Genomic DNA, 20040 nt, shown 5'->3' on the forward strand with positions numbered 1-20040 from the left:
ATTGCGGCCATACATGCTTAAATTCTATTATCCGATAAGTGTGTGAATCGATTAACGTGATTAAATCTGCAAGAATCGAAAAGCCATAACTTCCTTTCTGATCCTCTTAGACTCAATTAACATCAGCCAGGGCAGGAAAAATATTGATCACTTTGCATAGATCTGCATCATTTTATTAAAAAGTGCAACTGTATTTTGATCAAAGCAGATCGTGGGGTTACATGTTGGAAACTGAGATAGAATTGATCATTTACAGTTGTATATTTAAATTGTATCTCAACTATCGATCAAAATCCACTTCCCTGTGTGTGGCATATCGATTGATATGGGTTGTCGACTGTAGATCGATTATTCCTATTGGAAGAGATAGATCAGAAAATAAATCAATCCTTTATCATATCTCAACTATTGATCAAAATCCACTTGCCAGTGTGTGGCATATCGATTGATATGGGTTGTCGACTGTAGATCGATTATTCCTATTGGAAGAGATAGATCAGAAAATAAATCAATCCTTAATCATATCTCAACTATTAATCAAAATCCACTTGCCAGTGTGTGGCATATCGATTGATATGGGTTGTCGACTGTAGATCGATTATTCCTATTGGAAGAGATAGATCAGAAAATAAATCAATCCTTAATCATATCTCAACTATTGATCAAAATCCAATTCTTGTGTGTGGCATATCTATTGATATGGGTTGTCGACTGTAGATCGATTATCCCTATTGGAAGAGATAGATCGGAAAATAAATCAATCCTTAATCATATCTCAACTATTGATCAAAATCTAATTCTTGTGTGTGGCATATCTATTGATATGGGTTGTTCGACTGTAGATCGATTATTTCTATTAGAAGAGATAGATCGGAAAAATAAATCAAAATCAATCCTTAATCATATCTCAACTATTGATCAAAATCCACTTGCCAGTGTGTGGCATATCGATTGATATGGGTTGTCGACTGTAGATCGATTATTCCTATTAGAAGAGATAGATCAGAATATAAATCAATCCTTAATCATATCTCAACTATTGATCTAAATACACTTGCCAGTGTGTGGCATATCGACCGACTGGGCTGTCAACTGTAGAGTGATTATTCCTATTGGAAGAAATTGATGGAAAACAAATTGATCATTTATCAAAACGTTTATGGCCACCATTAGGTCTCCCAATATTAGGTAATAAAAGAAGCTATTTAACTTATTATTATAAACCAGGATTTATATAGCGCCAACAGTTTTCGCAGCGCTTTAAAAAATGAGGGCAGACATTACAGTTACAATACAATTGAATACAGGAGGAATCACGTATGCAATCAATTAGTGCCCAATCAGGCAGACCCTTATGCTGTATTTATGCTGGTAGATCTACATGTGGCAGGGTGATCAAATTCTGCAAAATCCTTTTTTTAATTCTCCTAAATATTTAAATGTAGTTTCTGTGATCTGTCGAGAATCACTTAATTTAGGAGTCCGCACCTTGAATTGTATGATTTAAAAAAAAAAAAACCTGCGGAATATCTGGGAGAATTGAAAAAAAATAAAAATAACTCACGTTTGCTTTGGGTATTCACAAACTGATAATTGCCAATTTCAATAAAAATAGCATTTATCTGCTAGTAACAACAATATTCCCAGTGATGGAGTATACGATAACATGCACGAATGGCATCAGCGGGGTTAATAAAAAAAAAAAAAATCACCACTCCCAACCAGCATGTGAGGGTTATTACAACCCGGCGTGACGTGTACAAGCCACAGACAGATAAAGATGACTTGTATTCCCCCAGGAAAATACACCTGTGCTTCCAGCTGCATCCAGTAGGGGGCCCCCCCGAGTCACTCCTATGACTTTTTTTGCAGCCATCTTCTGTCTGCAAAGCAGAAGCAGCAGTGTCAGAGAAAGAGCGAGGGAGCAGGGGAGAGAGAGCTCCGCTGCCTCTCACAACTGAACAAGTCTGAATGTACCCCTGCTTTAAAGAGAACCCCCCTATAAGACTGGCAGCCTGAGGATTACGGATCTTCAGCCATGGAGGAAGGCATCCACAGCCTGCAGGAAAGGCAGTTGCCCAGGGAATTCTTAGGGTAAGGCTCCAGGACTTGCAGCTCTGCTGAGAAGTGACTTGCAGACACACAGCCTGATATAACCTGTCACTTCATTGCAGAATGGATTACCCTCCCCTGTACCTGTGCAAGCCCAAAAGAGGGATCAAGAGAGACGACACCAAGGTAAGACCCCCTTATTTATGGGAAAGGAAGCACATTTTTACAAGGCAGACGGGGACCTGACAAAACTTGTTAGGAAATGTAACGACTCCCATGTTACATAGTTGCTGCTAACATGTTACGATAAACTTATCACTGACACAACTACATAGGTGTCCTTTTTAAATCCTTTCCAGGGACACTTTTTGCTGGGCTGGTTTATTTTTTTAAATAAATTGAACTTGCTGGGAATCATACTAGCACCTAGGTAAAATAACACAGTTGTCAATATTTTGACAGTCATTTCCAGGGGCACTTTTATGTAAGCTTGCTATTTCGGGAGGCTGAGGGTCTCATCTGTCACCCGAGGCGGACGGGGCTCTGGAATAAACTTGTTGGGAATCTTAATGGCACCAAGGTAAAAAAAAATAATAATAATCCAACTGTCAATATTTTCGGTAGTCACTTCCAGGGAACTGGATAAGCCTGTTGGGTACGATACGGTGTGGGAGGATCACAAGTCGCTATGTACCCCCACATTGATTCAAATCGGCTATTCGATTTCAAAATTCGACCTAAAAATGTTAACACAAAGAAAGGCAGAATGAATCAATGATCCAAAGATCGAGTTTTCTTGGCCAGATTTGAAACCGAGCAACACTTCCAAGGAATTGACATTTTCCTGGAAGCTGTCATTGAAAATTAGGGGCAAAAGGCGACATTATCTAACATTTGGAAAAGGTGACATTTTCTTGTTTCGGATTTGAAACCAATCCAGATAATTTTGGAAGCTGTCACTGGAAATGAAGGACTTTATTTTAGGAGGAGGGGGTGATGAGTTACTTGTCTTGGCTTTAAGGGTCTCTCATTTGACTTTATGAATTTATTCCAGAGACCTGTGAAGGTTTTGCACCTCGCTGTGCGCAGTGTGCAAGTTTTGCACCTCGCTGTGTGCATTGTGCAAGTTTTGCATCTCATTCAGGTGCATAAAAGAGTAAAAGAAAAAAAAAAAAATGACTTTGGGATAAACGTCTCATCAATCCTAAATGCTTTATTACAGGTGTGCAATGTGTAAGACGTAGAGTCTAGAATAAACTTGCTGTGAATATGTTCATTAAAATGATTCCCTTGCCCCCCCCCTCCCCTCCCTTTTTCTTCTACTCGTTCTGTTTCAGGAGACGTACAAGCTTCCTCACCGTCTCATAGAGAAAAAACGAAGAGACAGGATAAATGAATGTATAGCCCAGCTGAAAGATTTGCTGCCAGAACATCTCAAGCTCACAGTAAGAGCTCTCCTTTTCATTTATAATTAATAGGCCCTAATATTTGACTACCATCCATTGATCTTTTTTTGGCGTGTCACTTAAGGATAAGAAACGATCGCTATTGCTTTTTTTTTTCTTTCTTGTGCCACGTTGGGTAAAGTGGAAGGTTACTGGCTGCTCCAGATAGATGCATTAAAAAAAAAAAAAAAGTATGTTTTTCCTTAAGTCGTGTACGTTAGTGCTAATACCAGGTCGATTGTTCTCCCCTCTCTGCTCGCAGACGTTAGGGCACCTGGAAAAAGCAGTCGTGCTGGAGTTAACTTTGAAACACTTGAAGGGTTTGACGTCCCTGACAGAGCAGCAGCACCAGAAAATTATCTCCTTACAGAACGGTGAGTGACCACATGATGATTTTTCTGCTTCTTATTGATTTGACCACAGCCAACATCTCTAAAAGATTTTTTTTTTTTGTGGCTTTCTAAAAACTTCTGTTAACTTTTTTGTTTGCCAAATCCTGCTTGGGTTTCATATCTGTATTTTGCTTTCTGCAATCCGATACTGTCACGCCAGCTAACATGTGAAACGACAGTTTACGCCACCTACCTGATTAATATGGTAATGTGGGGGTGGGTGGTGAGATAGTCAACTTTGTAAATAGCGTCCCCAGTAGCTGTTTTCTGTTGTGCCAGTATAGGATTCTTAAGTACCCAAATGTTCATACATTGCCAGTCATCATAGGGTTGTGTGTGTGTGTGTGGGGGGGGGGGGGGGGGGGCGTTGTCCACTAAATGGGTTTACGAACATTAGGCAGATTTTAAACATTTCAAAACAGGCTAGGTGGGATCCTGTATAAGGTTATTCATCATTATTAGTGACAGTATGGATTGTTTTTTGCCAGAAATATTCAAAAAAACTTGCCAGGAGTTTTTATTGTCTAGTCATTAGAATTTTTTCAACTTCCCATTTTAAGTCAAATAATGTATGCCTGAAAAGGCTACAAAGATGGAAACAAACCACGGATAGCAAATGTGAGTCGCTAAATGTTGTTTGTTTTGGAGAAACCGAATCCATTTGACTGGTTATTGCCATGCCATGTTTGTTTACTAAAGTGTTCTTTTCTCGAGAAGTCAATAAAAATGTGGAAGGAAAGATGGGAGTTAGTTTTAATTGGATCTTGAAGAAATTCTGGTGTCGAGATTTAATACTGTATGAGCAGGTGACAGGCAGATGGCTTGTGTTGACTGTTCTCCTTCTCTGTTTACTGTGAAACAGGCGAGCGTTCCATGAAATCTCCCATCCAATCGGATCTGGATGCCTTTCATTCCGGTTTTCAGACGTGTGCCAAAGAAGTCCTGCAGTACCTGTCGCGTTTTGAAAGCTGGACTAGCCGGGATCAGAGGTGTACCCAGCTTCTCAACCACCTTCACACCGTGTCCAGTCAAATCTTACCCAGCTCCCAGCTCCTCTTACAGCAGGTGCCCGCCAGCAAGGCTTCTTCTCAGTCCCCAAGCCGAGGGCTGCCTAAGGTGGAGAACCAAACAAACTGTGTGCCGGTTATCCAGAGGACGCATAACTTGGAGCTTAGTGAGAATGACACAGACACTGACAGCGGTTATGGAGGCGAAGGGGAAAAGTTGGAGTCAAAATTAGAGGGACAGAACAATGTAGGAGCCAAGAGCCAAGGGGCCAATGGCGTGACCGTGAAACAGGAGCCACTGGATGAGCCTGCACCCAAAAGGTTTAAGCCAGACTGCTCTGGGGCCGGCAGCACAGCTGCTGGGACTGAACCAGCTGTGCGGCCCGACACCAACCTGCTTAATTCTCTCATGGGATTTGGAAGTAACCCTTTCAGTCAGCAGGCCCCTTTCTGTTTACCATTTTACTTCATCTCACCCTCTGCAGCTGCTGCCGCGGCAGCCTACATGCCTTTCTTAGACAAGGGCAGCTTAGAGAAGTACCTCTACCCGGCAGCTGCTGCTGCTACAGCCCCTATCCCTTTTATCTACCCGGGTTTACCCGCCCAGGCGGCTGGTACTTTCCCATGTCTGTCCTCTGTCCTGTCCCCTGAGAAGTTGGCAAGTTGCTCCACTGCCCTTTTCCCTGATCTCTCCTCATCGCCCTTCCAGGCTGGTCCTGCCATGACCGACCTACAAGACCTCCGGCTGTCCCCCAAGGAAAGTTAAAACAGTGATGCAAAAATCATGACCTATATCTATATATTAAGAGCCTCTCATTTTGTAGCAAGTCTCGTTTTTAACCGGATCAACATTAGCCTTGTACATTGATGGGTTATGGAAACATTTGTTTAGCTTACAAAAGTTGCTGGATATCACAGCTGAGAAAAATGGACATCCACAATGAATGGCTCAGCACAAAATTAACTTGTTATTGATAGTGGCATCTTTTACAACACACCAGGGTGCATGTTTTAAAATTGGAGCCAGAATTGAGCTGTTGCCCAGAGCGTCTGGATCCAGGGTCTCCTTAGAAAGATAAATCCCCAGTGTTTGCTATGGACAACAGCTCCACTTTTTACTCCAGCGGATGATTTGTCAGGAATTAGACCCACGCAACAAAAACAGGGATGATTTTGTGCTACTAAGCACTTAAAAATCTCATGTGTAACTGAGCTCTAATGTGTAAAAAGGTGCATATAATTTACTTTATATTTTTTTTATGAAAACATTTAGAGATTTGCCCTGCCAAGTGAAAGCTTTGGACGGATTAGCCTAACACTATCCCCTTTGAAAGTTTAACTTGAACCAACAAATTGGGCTCTGGGAAGTGAACATCTGTTCTTTGTGACACAATATTCTCTAAGCGTATCATAGGCATAGGCTGGCTACAAACTGATCCCATTACGGTGCTCTAAAGGTTGTACTTTTTTCTTGCCTGTGTGTTATTGCACATGCAAAAATAAGTGTGCCTAAACTTTTTCAACAATTTGAAACTTTAACAGACTGAGATCTAGAACTGGGAAAAGAAGCAAAGTGCATTTACCTATTGCAACCCTATGGACCCTTTGGATGGTTGCCATCGGTACGTGTTGTTCTTTTCCATGTTAAATCTGGAACAATTAAATTTTTTCATTTGTAACAATCTAAGAGGGCAATGAATCCCTGGTGGTTAACCCTCTGAAAAATTAAATTTTTTCCTGCATATATTTTAAAGAAATAAAATATCCTCATGCAATGAAAATTTACCTGGCCCTCCTTTTGGTCATTTTTTAGGTCTTTCCAAATGCAATTTACCTAAACTTTTGGTTTGAGTGAGGTTTTAGCCTATTTTGTACTGCACTCAATTTAAAATATAGATATGTAAAAATGTATTTTTTTCTAAAATAAAACAAATAATTGTAATCATAATTTAAGTAAAATCCAAAAGAAAAGCAAAAAATGCAATAATATGCAAATTTAATAATATAGTTATATTAATTTTAATATATATATATATATATATATATATATATATATATATATATATATATATATATATTCTAAATGTTAATATTAACAAATTGATGTATGAAAGGCCAGCATCAATATTAACATATTAAGTATTTACAAGCCAAAACACCACTGCCAGGAGGAAAGGAGAGATAGCAAAAAACCTTTAGTGTGCATGAGGCCTAAAAAAAGAAAAAGAAATTCCCAGCACTGAGGTTGAACTGACCGGCAATGTGTTTAAAGAGGAACTCTGCTTTCAGATGTATTGACTTCCCCAGTATAAATACTAATGAGATTGTTATTCTTTAATGAAACATTGGATTGAACAGTATCTCTCCTGCTGATCATTTGCCATATCTAAACCTTTGGAAATGGCCTAAAGTAGATTAGTTGGAGTCACCCTTTAAACCCATTAGACACTTTCCTTTTGAATTCTTTAAAGTAGAGTTTCACAAAGCACTATTTGTTTCTAAAATCGCAATATCTCCTTAAAACCATAGTCATAAAATCCCGACAAGGTCCCAAAGATCTTTAATAACTTAAGTTAACCAATTAAAGGTATCACTTAAAACTCAAAGTATATGTATTCGATACATTGTAATTCATATGAGCTAATTCCAAGTGGTACTTAAGATATGAAAACCACAGCACCCCTTAAAATTTTCATGGAGCTCTAAAGAGTTGTAGATCTTGTGGGTAACACATTTGACTAAAAATTATGCGATTTTACGTTATTTTCAGTGACCGGCTGCCTATTTTACAGATCTGGTAGCTCAGATGTGCTATGTGTATGCCAAATTTCACAAAACCCACCTGGGCTTCTTTGCTATCTGTTAGGCTTCACTGAGCTGCTGTCAGTCATTCTGACCTGAAATTGTCATGGCGTCATATAGTCGCTAACTTGCGCATTATCTGGAGCCAGCAAAACCGAAAAGAATGTATTACATAACTACGTTTAGAGATTTTAACAGTCCTTTTGTTGCAGTCCATATGCAATTACTGAAAGCGGAGCCTGTTAAAGTGGCATGCCAGCTTTGTGTCATTAAGCAGGATTTTCCTTCATCGTTTACAATAGGCCATCCAAGCTGCCTGCTCCTAATAGCTAATTATTTCAGGTGCTGTTACCATAAGCAGTTATATAACCGAGTTATAATTACGCCTTGTTTGGCCGAGAGAATATTGTGTTCCAAGCCTTCCATTCACCCAAAATTAGTTCAGCTGACAGTATTATATAACTCTCCTCTTACGTAGGCGTTTAATTGGGCTAAACAAACCTCGCCTCATGACCAAATCAAGTTAGTTTGCACACTGTCTGCACAGTCTCGGTTGCACATCCACAGTCAATATTATTCTACAACCCCCATGTGTCCATCTCTACGCAGTTTTAATGTTGGTCCTGTGTTTATGGCTATTTAAAAGAAAAACTTTATTTTATTTTATTATAATTTTTTTTGCTGTATAAAAAGCCTAAATTGTGTTATAAAAAAAGTCTAGGAAAAAAAATCTCCTCTCCATGTCGGAGCTGTCAAAATGTTTTTTTCAGCAGGGGACAAAAAACAAACAAAAAAATATCTTTTCAGTATTTTTTTTAATATTTTGGGCTTCAGAGCAATTTAAAAAGCAAAGAAAAAGATGTAGACTCCAAAACTTTAGTTCTTAGCACTTTAATTTTACCAGTTTCTGTTTAATTTTTATGTTCCACTTTGTAGAATTGCACTCGGACCTAAGGTTCTTTTATCTTTCTCTACTCGAATACTTGAAAGCAAAATTGAATTTGATAATATCGGTGTATTTGTGGACAAAATGGTAGCACTTTAAGGCTTGACTGGTGGCGAGTGAAGTTTTTTTTTTTCTTTTTTTAAGTGTCTCTTTAACACAACTTTAAAGTGCACCTGTCACAGAATGCAGTTGTTTCATGGGCGTGAGCAGTATATAGAAAGATGCAGTCTACCTGGTCAATAGGAACCAGTGCCATGAAGACATCTCCTCATGCTTTCATCCCAACCATAGATCCTAAGGGGCAGATAGACTACTTATTGGTTGATTAAATAACTCCTCCCACACAACACGCTCCTCTGACAGGTACATTTAGGTAACTGGTAGTACAAGTGCATTTTATTCCAATAATAATAATTGTATTGTTTTATATTTGCTCAAAAACAGTTTGTGCACTGAAGATAATTAATTTATTTGTATTTTTTGTAGTTATTAGTAAGTCAATAAACTGGAAGATGGCTGTTGGTTGATCTTAGACAAGGTTTGGCTCTGTAGCTGCTGTGGAAGTACAAGTCTCAGCATGTTGAAGGGGTTATTTTGGGACTTGTGGTTCCTTGGCGAAGCTTGTAGGTCTGTAAAGCTCCTTTGCTCTGGGTGTTATGGCAAGACCCTTATGGTAAGGAGCTTGGACGAAGATTGTACATAAGTCAAGGGTAGAAAAAAAGTTTGCCAAGCTCTTTGAAAAAGGCTTTATTCATTACATCCCTCAATTTCCTTCATTAGATCCCAACTCCTTTTCTTTGTCTTAATTTTTTTAAAGAACATGCCAAATACCAGGATAGTGCAGAGAATTGGCCTAATAATATATTTCCCTTTAAATTAAGTTTTGGGTGTGCACTGAACCATTTTTGAGAAGGTGCCAACTCCCCTCCCATAGTACGACTCCAATCCAGCCCCATGGCCCAGATAATCACATGGTGTCATGTGGTTTTACTGTTAATTAATCCCTGCCTACATGTAATAATTGCCACTACTGAACCAAAGAATAGTTGGATTGCTTTGAAGAGAACTTAAGATTTTTTTTTGGTTTGGTATATGATATGGCACTTTGCTTTCTCAATTTATTTTTGGGAAGCTTTTATCAGTTGACACTGAACTAATTACAATTTTACAGGGGAGCTCTACCTGTGCTTAGCCATTGTGACCAAATATACCTTAATATTATTGATTGAGGATCTCAACTTTCTGATCCCTTTATGCCCATCTGTTTTATCAGATGGAAATCAATGGAGTTAGTTACAACCAAGAATCCATTATTAAACAATAAAATGGTTTTAAAGCCGACCCTTAGACAGAGCAGCCTGGTCATCTGCCTTTCCCCTATGGTATATGCAGACCAGAGGTCTTTAAAATTCTTACTATAAATTGTTCCTGAAGACAATCACAGCTGACAAGAATACACACAACTTAATGGCTAATTTCTTTGTCATAATGGGAAACTTCAATCTGGGCAACTTTAAACGCAGATGGATAAGGTGCACGTGCAGGGGATTCATTTTCAATAGGCCACTGGAGCTATATTTGTAGTATTCGTTGGCCATCTTATCACTTATCACTGCTTGTGCTCACCCTACAGTAGCTACAATATTCCTATTTCACAGAATTTTGGGATGCTTAGCAGATGAACTCTTAGGCCGCGTACACACGATCGGTCCATCCGATGAGACCGGTCTGAAGCACCGTTCTCATCGGTTAACTGATGAACCTGACTGATGGTCCATCGGGCCTACACACAATTGGTTAAAAAAACGATAGTGCTAGAACACGGTGTAAAACACGACGTGCTGAAACCGATGGACGCCTAAGCTATCGGTTAGGCTTCCATCTGTTCAATTTTAAAGCAAGTTCTCATTTTTTTGACCAAAGTTTAAGTGGTTAGTGGGCATTTAGTAAGCAGAAAGGCCGCGTACACACGATCGGTTTGGACTGATGAAAACGGTCCTCCAGACCGTTCTCCTCTGGCGATCCTATCGTGTGTACGCTGCATTACTGCTTACTAAATGCCCACTAGCCACTTAACTAAAAACAGGAAGACACTGTAGTGTATAGTATATGGTAAGTAGTTGAATGAACAGTCAGCAATGACCTTGCCTTGCTCATTTTACCTTTGTTTTCTCATGAAAGCCAATGAGAATAAAAGGAAACCTCCATGCTGCCTGATTGGGTGTTTGAACAAAACTCCATTTAGAGGAAAAATTGCCCCTTTAGTAAATTGTTCCATAAGACTGCCCACAGAGGCGATCAAACCTATGTGCCATTCATGCTCAAACACCAGGAGGGGGTGGCTTTCTATGAGAAGATCGACTAACCTGTACATGGGAGTGGTGTAGGACAAAGGAGGTGCAGAATGTCAAAGTTTTTTTTCCAACTTGCTAGACTGACTGTTATTCAAGACAACAAACACCCAGAAAGGTTAAAGGCCTCCCATGGATGTGAGATCCTAATGAACTGTGACTGACCCTATATCGGGCAAAAGCCTGCTATAGTCAACAGCTTTGTGCCATCTGTTAAGGAACTATTTGATTTTGCACACCAGTAATCTGCTGGGACTTGTAGTTTATAATCAGTTGGAATGTTGGAAATTTGCCATTGCTCATTCCTAGACAATCTATCTAGAAAATGCTGAGAATTATTGTTCCACAGTGGCAGCAGAGACGTGTATGAGTTTTTGCCCTGTTGCCCTAAAAAATTGTAAAATAAATAGTATTACAGTCTTAAAGTAGATCGAAACCCAGTCACTAAAATCTCATGTAAACTTTAAATATGCTAATGTAACTTTAAAAGTTGTTTTCAATCTTTTAAAAACTCCCTATTAATAATAATTAGTGATCCTTCCATAAAGGTTCTTGTTCAAGCACTTTCTGGAATGGGGTGACTTGTCGCCTTCATCACATGCACCCCTGGTAGAGACTACAAATGGCCGTGCCAACTTACAGACATGGTCCTGATAGTGTGGTCACTATTAGGCATCTGCTCCATTGATGTGCAACCAACTCTGGAGAAAGTTCATGTAGAAAGGAAGTGGCTAGAAGAAGATGGAGGAGATCAGCTGCACTGAGATGGGAGGAAGAGTAAAATAAGTGAAAGCAGTATTAAAAAAAAAAAACATGGCCATTGCTACACAGGGAAAAGTAAATGTCAGGGTAAGATCTACTTTAACAAGCTGCTAACACTTTACGAATGCTAATAGCATAGCATAAGACTGTGTTTCCCATTATCTGTTTCACCTGTGATTAGCGAAATGGAACTAAATTGAGTACAGGAGTTTATTTATCCTGTAGGCCGCCACAATCCCTTACCAAATTGTAATTTTTTTTTCAGAAAGTAGTGAATTGTGACTATTTTTCAATGTTTTTGGGGCAATGCTCCTTTTCTGGATGTGTGCGCACTCTAAAAAAAAAAATTCTGGGGGGGGGGGGTCCGGTTAAAGGACGGTAAACAGCAGTTTGCTTTTCCCCTCAAGTTTCTGGGTTCCACATCACGCCTTTCTGTCCCACAGGCGACCAAACAGCGGATAATGGCGGGGGGAAGCTTTTTTTTTAAATCAGACTTCAGAAGACCTTGTCTAGATATTCTTAGTTTGTTTCCAAGGTAGCACTGTGAGTTATCACACTAACGTTATATAAGAGGTGAGATACGACAAAGTGATTAAAGGGTAAAGAAATAATCGAGTGTTTCTCTTCTTTTTTTTTGCTGCTGTTTGCCTCAAACGCTGTGTTTAAACAACGTTCTAAAAACCTTTACAAGCCCGCGTTGGGGCTTCTGTGTACATAGTTGTTAAATACATCCAAACGTTTGATGTCGGACAAGCTATTTTTGTAATGGGAGGGAGGGGGGAGTTTAAAAAATTGTGTCAAATGTTTCATTTTTTTTTTTGCATTGAGATATGTCATATGGAGAGAGTCTCTTTGACTGCGATTGCACTTTTGTTGAAATGCTTTGCTTGGTAGGAAATGTTTGCTGTCTTAAATTATTAAAATATAAATAAAATGCCTTCTCAGAGAAACTGTGTACATGAAGTGTTTTAGTACTGAACAGAGATGGTACAAAGTTCCCTTCCATTTTCCTATTTCCCTTCCTTCCCACTTTCCTTCCCTCCATCTCTTCCTTTTTCCCTCCTTCCCTCCCTTTTCAATCTTTCCATTTTCTTCCTTCCCTTCACGTGTCCCTCTCTACCCTTTTCCTTTACTTCCATTTCTCCTTCCTTTCCTCTCCACTTCATCCCTTTCCTTTAAATCTCTTTTCTTTTTCCCTCCTCCCTTTTTTTCTTTATCTCCTCCTTTATTCATTCTTCTACCTTTCTCTTGATTTTCTGCCACCATTTTTCATTTCTCCCTTCCTTCCTTCTTCCCTACTTCCTCTCATCTTTCCTATTCCCTGCCTTTCTTTCTTCTTTCCTTGCTTTCTCCCTGCTTCCTTCCATCTCTTCCTTCTTTCCTTTCTTCCTCTTACCCTTTATTCTTTCTTCTTTTGTTCTCATTTGCCTAAATCCTATCTTTCGTTCTACCTTACCTTCCCACCTCCCTTAATTTCAGTCTTCTTTCCTTATATTCCTTCCTTTTTTCCTTCCCTCCTTTCTTTCCTCTTTTCTTTCCTCTTTCATTTCCTTTCCTCTCCTTTCCTTATTAATTCCCTTTCCTCTTTTCTTTTCCTTTCCTATTTTCTTTCCTCTTTCCTTTCCTTTCCTTTCCTTTCCTTTCCTCTTTCCATTCCTTCCCTCTTTACTTTCCTTTCCTCTTTCCTTTCCTTTACTCTTTACATGTATTCCTACTTCCTTTCCTCATTACTTTCCTTTCCTCTTTCCTTTCCTTTACTCTTTACATGTATTCCTACTTCCTTTCCTCGTTACTTTACTTTCCTCTTTCCATTCCTTTTCTCTTTCCTTTCCATGTATTCCTCTTTCCTTTCCTCCTTCCATTCCTTCCCTCTTTACTTTCCTTTCCTCTTTCCTTTACTCTTTAAATGTATTCCTACTTCCTTTCCTCATTACTTTCCTTTCCTCTTTCCTTTCCTTTACTCTTTACATGTATTCCTACTTCCTTTCCTCGTTACTTTACTTTCCTCTTTCCATTCCTTTTCTCTTTCCTTTCCATGTATTCCTCTTTCCTTTCCTCCTTCCATTCCTTCCCTCTTTACTTTCCTTTCCTCTTTCCTTTACTCTTTAAATGTATTCCTACTTCCTTTCCTCATTACTTTCCTTTCCTCTTTCCATTCCCTTCCTCTTTCCTTTCCTTTCCTCTTTCCTTTCCATGTATTCCTCTTTCCTTTCCTATATCCTTTCCTTTCCTCTTTCCTTTCCTTTCCTTTCCTTTCCTTTACTCTTTCCTCTCCTCTTTCCTTTTCTTTCCTCTCATTTCCTCTTTCCTTTCCTATTACATTTTCATTCCTTTCCTCTTTCCTTTTCTTTCCTCTCCTTTCTTTTTTCCTTTTTTTTGCGTTCTTTTCCACTCCTGTTCTCTTTCCTTTCCTCTTTTCTTTTATTTTCCTTTCCTCTTTCCTGCTTATTCCCCTAAAGGATTATCCGTGGAAATCAGGCTTAGATTTTCATTCTCTCATAAACCAAGGACTTTTTAAAATGTGAATACACACATAATCATATTCATATGCCCCCTCAAGAAAATAAAAAGGCCCATGTTTCTCCTGTGAGTAAAGTACAGGTGCCACTGTCACTTCTGAGGATGTTATTTACCTGAAGGTTGGTTATACTTATTCAGTGAGTTCCAGTTTCGTGAGCCGGAACAATAATTCAGTTCAGGATTCCTGATTTCACTTGCTGCATGCTTGGTACAAGCTATGTAATTACAACAGGCATATAGCTCACATTTTCAGTGAAAGCCTCCATGATTGGTTTCCTTTAACAAACATTAAAGCTCAGATTTCCCCCGAGTCTTGTGTGGATGAGCCCTGGCAGAAGCAGACGGTGGTGCTGAGATGGGGGGGATCTGTCAGTATGTCTGGTATAAAGCGAGGAGGAAAGATACAGACAGCTCTCCTACACAACGCAGTGCGATTCTCATACAGCGGCCGCATGACTGACAGCCGAGGTCACCGAACAGGACAAGATGTGACACATTGACAGTCACAGCCAACGTTTAGGTGGACATGAACATACGACTAGACAAGGCGGCCGGATGGAAAGTACATTGTGAAAATCACTTTACAGATTGACCTGACCAGAAAGACTTCATCATTGTGTGTTACAATCTTAGAGGACACACAAAGAGAAAGAACAACGCTCAAATATTAATAAGTTAAAAAATATATATATATTTTTGTTTAGGAGAATACAAAATGTTTAGTAGTCTCCAGAGGGGGAATCTTCCAATGGGGACAACGGTCTAATTGCCCCTCACTTATCTTCTGTTATATCTGCAGCACGGGACGTCAAGGGGGTCTCCCCAATGCGACACAGACACCAATAAATAAATAAATACAAGAGGTTTTCATCATTCTACACTCTATCCAATACTTCAAAATGTTCAATCTACTAATATTTTGCCTCCCTGTTTCTTTCCTCCCACCCCATCAACATGCTAATGGAATAAAATAAAAAAACTTTCTGTTTTCAAAAATACCTTTTTTTTTAGACCCAACGATCTCATCACTGGGTCACTGTGAAGCTCTATGTAATGCAGGCAGATCATGACTGGTGGGAGGGGCCAGCAGGGTGGTGTACACGGCTTCCTGAAAAAAATTAGAGTATCCTGGGAGGAGTTTTGTCAATATCAAAATGCCTTGATGGAGGGAGGTCTGGAGGAGTGAGTGTTCCTACTGTAGCATAGGTGTGCATAGCCAATTGCATTAGGGCAGGGGTCTCAAACTGGCGGCCCTCCAGCTGTTGCGAAATTACAAGTCCATGAGGCATTGCAAGGCTGACGGTTACAAGCATGGCTCGCAGAGGAATGATGGGACTTGTAATTTCGCAACAGCTGGAGGGCTGCTAGTTCGAGACCCCTGCCCTAATGCAATTGGCTACGCACACCTATGCTACAGTAGGAACACTCACTCCTCCAGACCTCCATCCATCAAGGCATTTTGATATTGACAAAACTCCTCCCAGGATACTGTGATTTTTACACCACCCTGCTGGCCCCTCCCACCAGTCATGATCTGCCTGTTCTGCCATGTTCACTTCAAAGCCCAAACACACACGTCTTTCTCTGCAGCCTCAGCTGTATGGGACAGTGAATAAATAGAAATAGGTAGATTCAGGTATGTTCGTGTAACTTTGCGGCGGCGTAGCTTAAGGAATTTAAGCTACGCCGCCGTCAGTTAGCGAGGCAAGTACATGATTCACAATGTACTTGCCTGCTAAGTTACGTCGGCGTAGCCTGAATCGGCGGGCGTAAGGGCGCCTAATTCAAATGTGTTTGAGGGGGGCATGTTTTATGTTAATGGCGCTTGACCTAACGTTTTTTACGTTATTTTTACTGCGCATTCGCCGGGCGCCTACACTTCCCAGTGTGCATTGCGGCTAAGTACGCTGTACGGGCCTATTGATTTTGACGTGGACATAAACGACGTAAATTCCGATTCACGGACGACTTACGCAAACGACGTAAAAAATTCGAATTTCGACGCGGGAACGGCGGCCATACTTGACATTACTATTCCAATAGGGCCTAGCTCTAACTTTACGCAGCCTATCTCTTACGTAAACGGCGTAAAAGTTCTGCGTCGGCCGGGGGTACGTTCGTGAATCGGCGTATCTCCTCATTTACATATTCTACGCCGACCGCAATGGAAGCGCCACCTAGCAGCCATCCAAAATATTGCAATCTAAGATAGGACGGCGCAAGCCGTCCTATCTTAGATATGTTTAAGCGTATCTCTGTTTGAGCATACGCTTAAACATAAGTCGGCGTAGATTCTGAGTTAGGTCGGCTTATCTACTGATATGTCGGCCTAACTCTTACTGAATCTACCTAAAAGTGCTCTGTGCTAAGATGCTTCCTTTTCATTCACAAACTGAAGCATAGTAAACAGTATACTATGCTTCAGTTATGAATGGACACAGTGAGCGAGTGAGTTAATTTAGAAAAGGAAGGGGTGGTAAATTACATATTTACTAGCCCCTTCCCCTGCTCTCCATCCTGGAACATCCCCTGCTGCAGCCAGGAGGGGAAGAGAGGAGGGAAGCCAGCGGCACTATAGGGTGGGGAGGGGGCAACAAGGTGGGGGAAGCCTGGGCAGTAGGGGGAATTAGCAGATATATTTGTTCAGCGCTATGGAGGGGAGAACTGTAGGGAGGTAGCATGGACAGATGTCATAACAGTCATATTCATGTATGTAGATAGATCAAAATGTTCAAAGTAAAAAAGTCCTTATGCACTAATGAAGAGCACTGTGATGGAGGGGCAGCCAGCTGTCAGAGTAAGAATCGGCTCTGTAGATAGGAAGAGATAGCTTAGCTTGTTCTTATCTCTTCATTAACAGGGGGAATTGCACTGTACTTAGTGATCAGGGCCTGCCCAGGCATACCTGCCACGCCCCCTGCACACTCCTATGGTTCCTAGGCAGGCTGTATTTGCATGCAAACCATCCAACATAACATCCACATGTGATGCAGAGCCTACATGTTCTAAAGAACTGAAGTCCAATGAATGAAAGACCAGGGATACACAGGCTGGGGATACAGATGGTGCAGTTCCCAGTTGGCTGGGGTTCCGCTGGACTACGTTGTTTCCACCTGACATTGCCAGAACTCCATCACAATCTGACTGAAACCATTATTCCTGGCTGGGGTTTGTTCGCCGGGCCTGAAGTGGTTAATCCGCCCAGAGCTGGCAAGCTTTCCGCTGAGCCCTCTATTTTGGGTGAGGGTGAAATCAGGTTGCACACACCAGAGACGTGACCTGGGCTGCTTTTACACGTCTCCTAAATGTCACCTCACGCGCTGGAAACACGACGCCAACATCAATCAAACATACCTTTCATTACACCTAAACATAGAGCTGGCCTGGGCCCCCCCCCCACCCTTGCCCTGGGGGAGCCGCTACCTTGTTATAGGATATTTGATTCGGAGTCATCCCCAGGCGGTGAGCCCAAGGCCTCAGTGCTGGAATAACAGCCAATTCTACACTTTATTTTTTTACATCTGTGCCTTTAGTATCTGACAACTTCAAAGATTTTGTGTCAATGTCCCTCCCTCCTGGTTCATGTAGGATACCACAGACAAAACAACAAAAACACCCCCTGCATTGTAGTTTTTTTTTCTTGGTTCAGACATCTTCAGCTATGACCTGCTTAGGAGGAAAAGTCAGCACACAGGAGAGAAAAAAATGTATTTTCCATTTGGGAAATTAGATAAATAGTATTATAATCAGGGCTTTTTTTCTCATAAGACAGGTGCAGGAACTCCCCCCTTCTAAGTCACTTTGTGTCTCTGCCCCTATCAACCCCCTGAGCACTGACCCTTCATTTTGCCCCTACCCACCTCCGAGCACCGACGGTTCGGTCCCCTACCCACCTCCGAGCACCGACCTTTGGTTCCGCCCCCTACCATCATCCGAGCACCGGCCCCTTGGTTCTGCCCCCTACCCTCCTCCGAGCACCAACCAGTGGTTCTGCCTCCTACTCTCCTCTGAGCAACAACCCTTGGTTCAGCACCCTAACCACCTCCAAGCACCGACCCTTGGTTCCGCCCCCTACCCTCCCGAGCACTGACCCTTGGTTCCGCCCCATATCCTCTTCAACGCACCAACCCTTGGTTCCGCCCCTACCCTCCTCCGAGCAACGACCCTTGGTTCCGCCCCCTACCCTATTCCACGGACCAACCCATGGTTCCGCCCCTACCCTCCTCCAAGCAACGACCCTTGGTTTTAGCCCCCTACCCAGCTCCCAGTATGGACACTTTTACAGAATATAGAGCCAAGTATTATTTTGTAGTACTAAGTAATTTGTATGGAATTTGGTAATGAAAAAATAAATAAATAAATAAAATAGATCCCCCTTAGCCAGAAGCCAGCAGCAATATACCCCCCCCCCCCCTGCAACAATAGACCCCTAGCAGCAACAACAGATCTGATATGTGAACAATGATCGGGTGACTCATATTGGGTATTACTGCAAATGCCGGAATGAAATCAATCGTTTTAGAGGCAATATTTATGATTAAGCTAAACTGATGAGCTGTAAATAATGTAAATGCGTCTCCTATGGGCATTTATTATTGTATTTTTTTCCCACAGGTTGACATATCTATGATATATATGTACATTCGTGTCTTTTAAATAACATTTTTAAAAACGTTGTGCCAATATCATCTACAATTATAAATTGGCATTTTATTATTCTGTTTCAGAAAATTATATTATGTTTATATAATATTTTGGGGGTTTAAGGAGTTTAACCACTTGCCTACTGGGCACTGTATATCCCCTTCCTGCCCAGGCCAATTTTCAGCGCTGTTGCACTTTGAATGACAATTCCGCGGTCATGCAACACTGTACCCATATGAAATTTTTATCATTATTTTTTTCACACAAATAGAGCTTTCTCTTTGTGGTATTTAATCACCACTGGTGAAGAAAAAAAAAAAAAACACTGAACATTTTGGAAACATTTTTTTTTAGAGTTTGTTATAACATTTTCCAAACAGGTAATTTTTCTCCTTCACTGATGTGTGCTGATGAGGCTGCACTGATGGGCACTGGTAGACTGCACTGATGAGGTTGTAATGATGAGGCTGCACTGGTGGGCACTTATGAGGAGGCACTGATAGGCAGCACTGATGAGCACTGGTAGGCGGCACTGGCAGGTGACACTGATAATGAGGCACTGATGAGGAAGCACTGATAGGCGGCACTGGCAGGCGACACTGATAATTAGGCACTGATGAGCACTGGTGGGCACTGATTGGCAGTACTGAAAGGTGGCACTGGTGGGCACTTATAGATGGCACTTGTGGGCACTAATAGGTGGCACAGCTCGGGGCCGATGTCCCTGTAACAGAAGCCGGTTACCGGCTTTATTATTTTCTCCTTACGCGGAATGTGAGGAGAAAAAAAGCAGATAACCAGCTTGTTTACTTCCTAATCAGCTATCATTGGCTGACAGCTGATTTTGTGGTAAAGGGCCCACTGTGATTGGCCCTTTACCCTGTTCTGTGATCAGCTGAATCCAAAGGACTCTTCGATCACAGTGCCTGCCAGCTGCAGCGTGATCACGGGACGACGTCTTTTGACTCCTCTCTGCCAACTCCTCCATTGGCTGCCACTCACCAAATTAATTAAATTAAAAATACTAACAATAACTTACAAAGCCATCCACAATTCTGCCCCCCAGCTACATCACTAACCTAGTCTCCAACCAAATCGTTCTCTTTGGGCCAGATCCAC

The 20040-nt window shown here is 41.1% G+C and overlaps 1 protein-coding gene across 1 annotated transcript; it reads left to right on the forward strand.

Moving 5' to 3' along the window:
* The first annotated feature begins 1861 nt into the window (after window positions 1–1861).
* BHLHE41 (basic helix-loop-helix family member e41) lies at window positions 1862–6803 on the forward strand. Its single transcript, XM_040345609.1, has 5 exons — window positions 1862–2094; window positions 2175–2238; window positions 3390–3497; window positions 3760–3871; window positions 4752–6803. Exons 1-5 carry the CDS (start codon window positions 2039–2041, stop codon window positions 5660–5662), a joined length of 1251 nt encoding a protein of 416 aa, XP_040201543.1. The 5' UTR covers window positions 1862–2038; the 3' UTR covers window positions 5663–6803.
* Window positions 6804–20040: the final 13237 nt, after the last annotated feature.

Source organism: Rana temporaria, chromosome 3 (genome assembly GCF_905171775.1).
Source record: "Rana temporaria chromosome 3, aRanTem1.1, whole genome shotgun sequence".
Taxonomy (NCBI): Eukaryota; Metazoa; Chordata; class Amphibia; order Anura; family Ranidae; genus Rana; species Rana temporaria.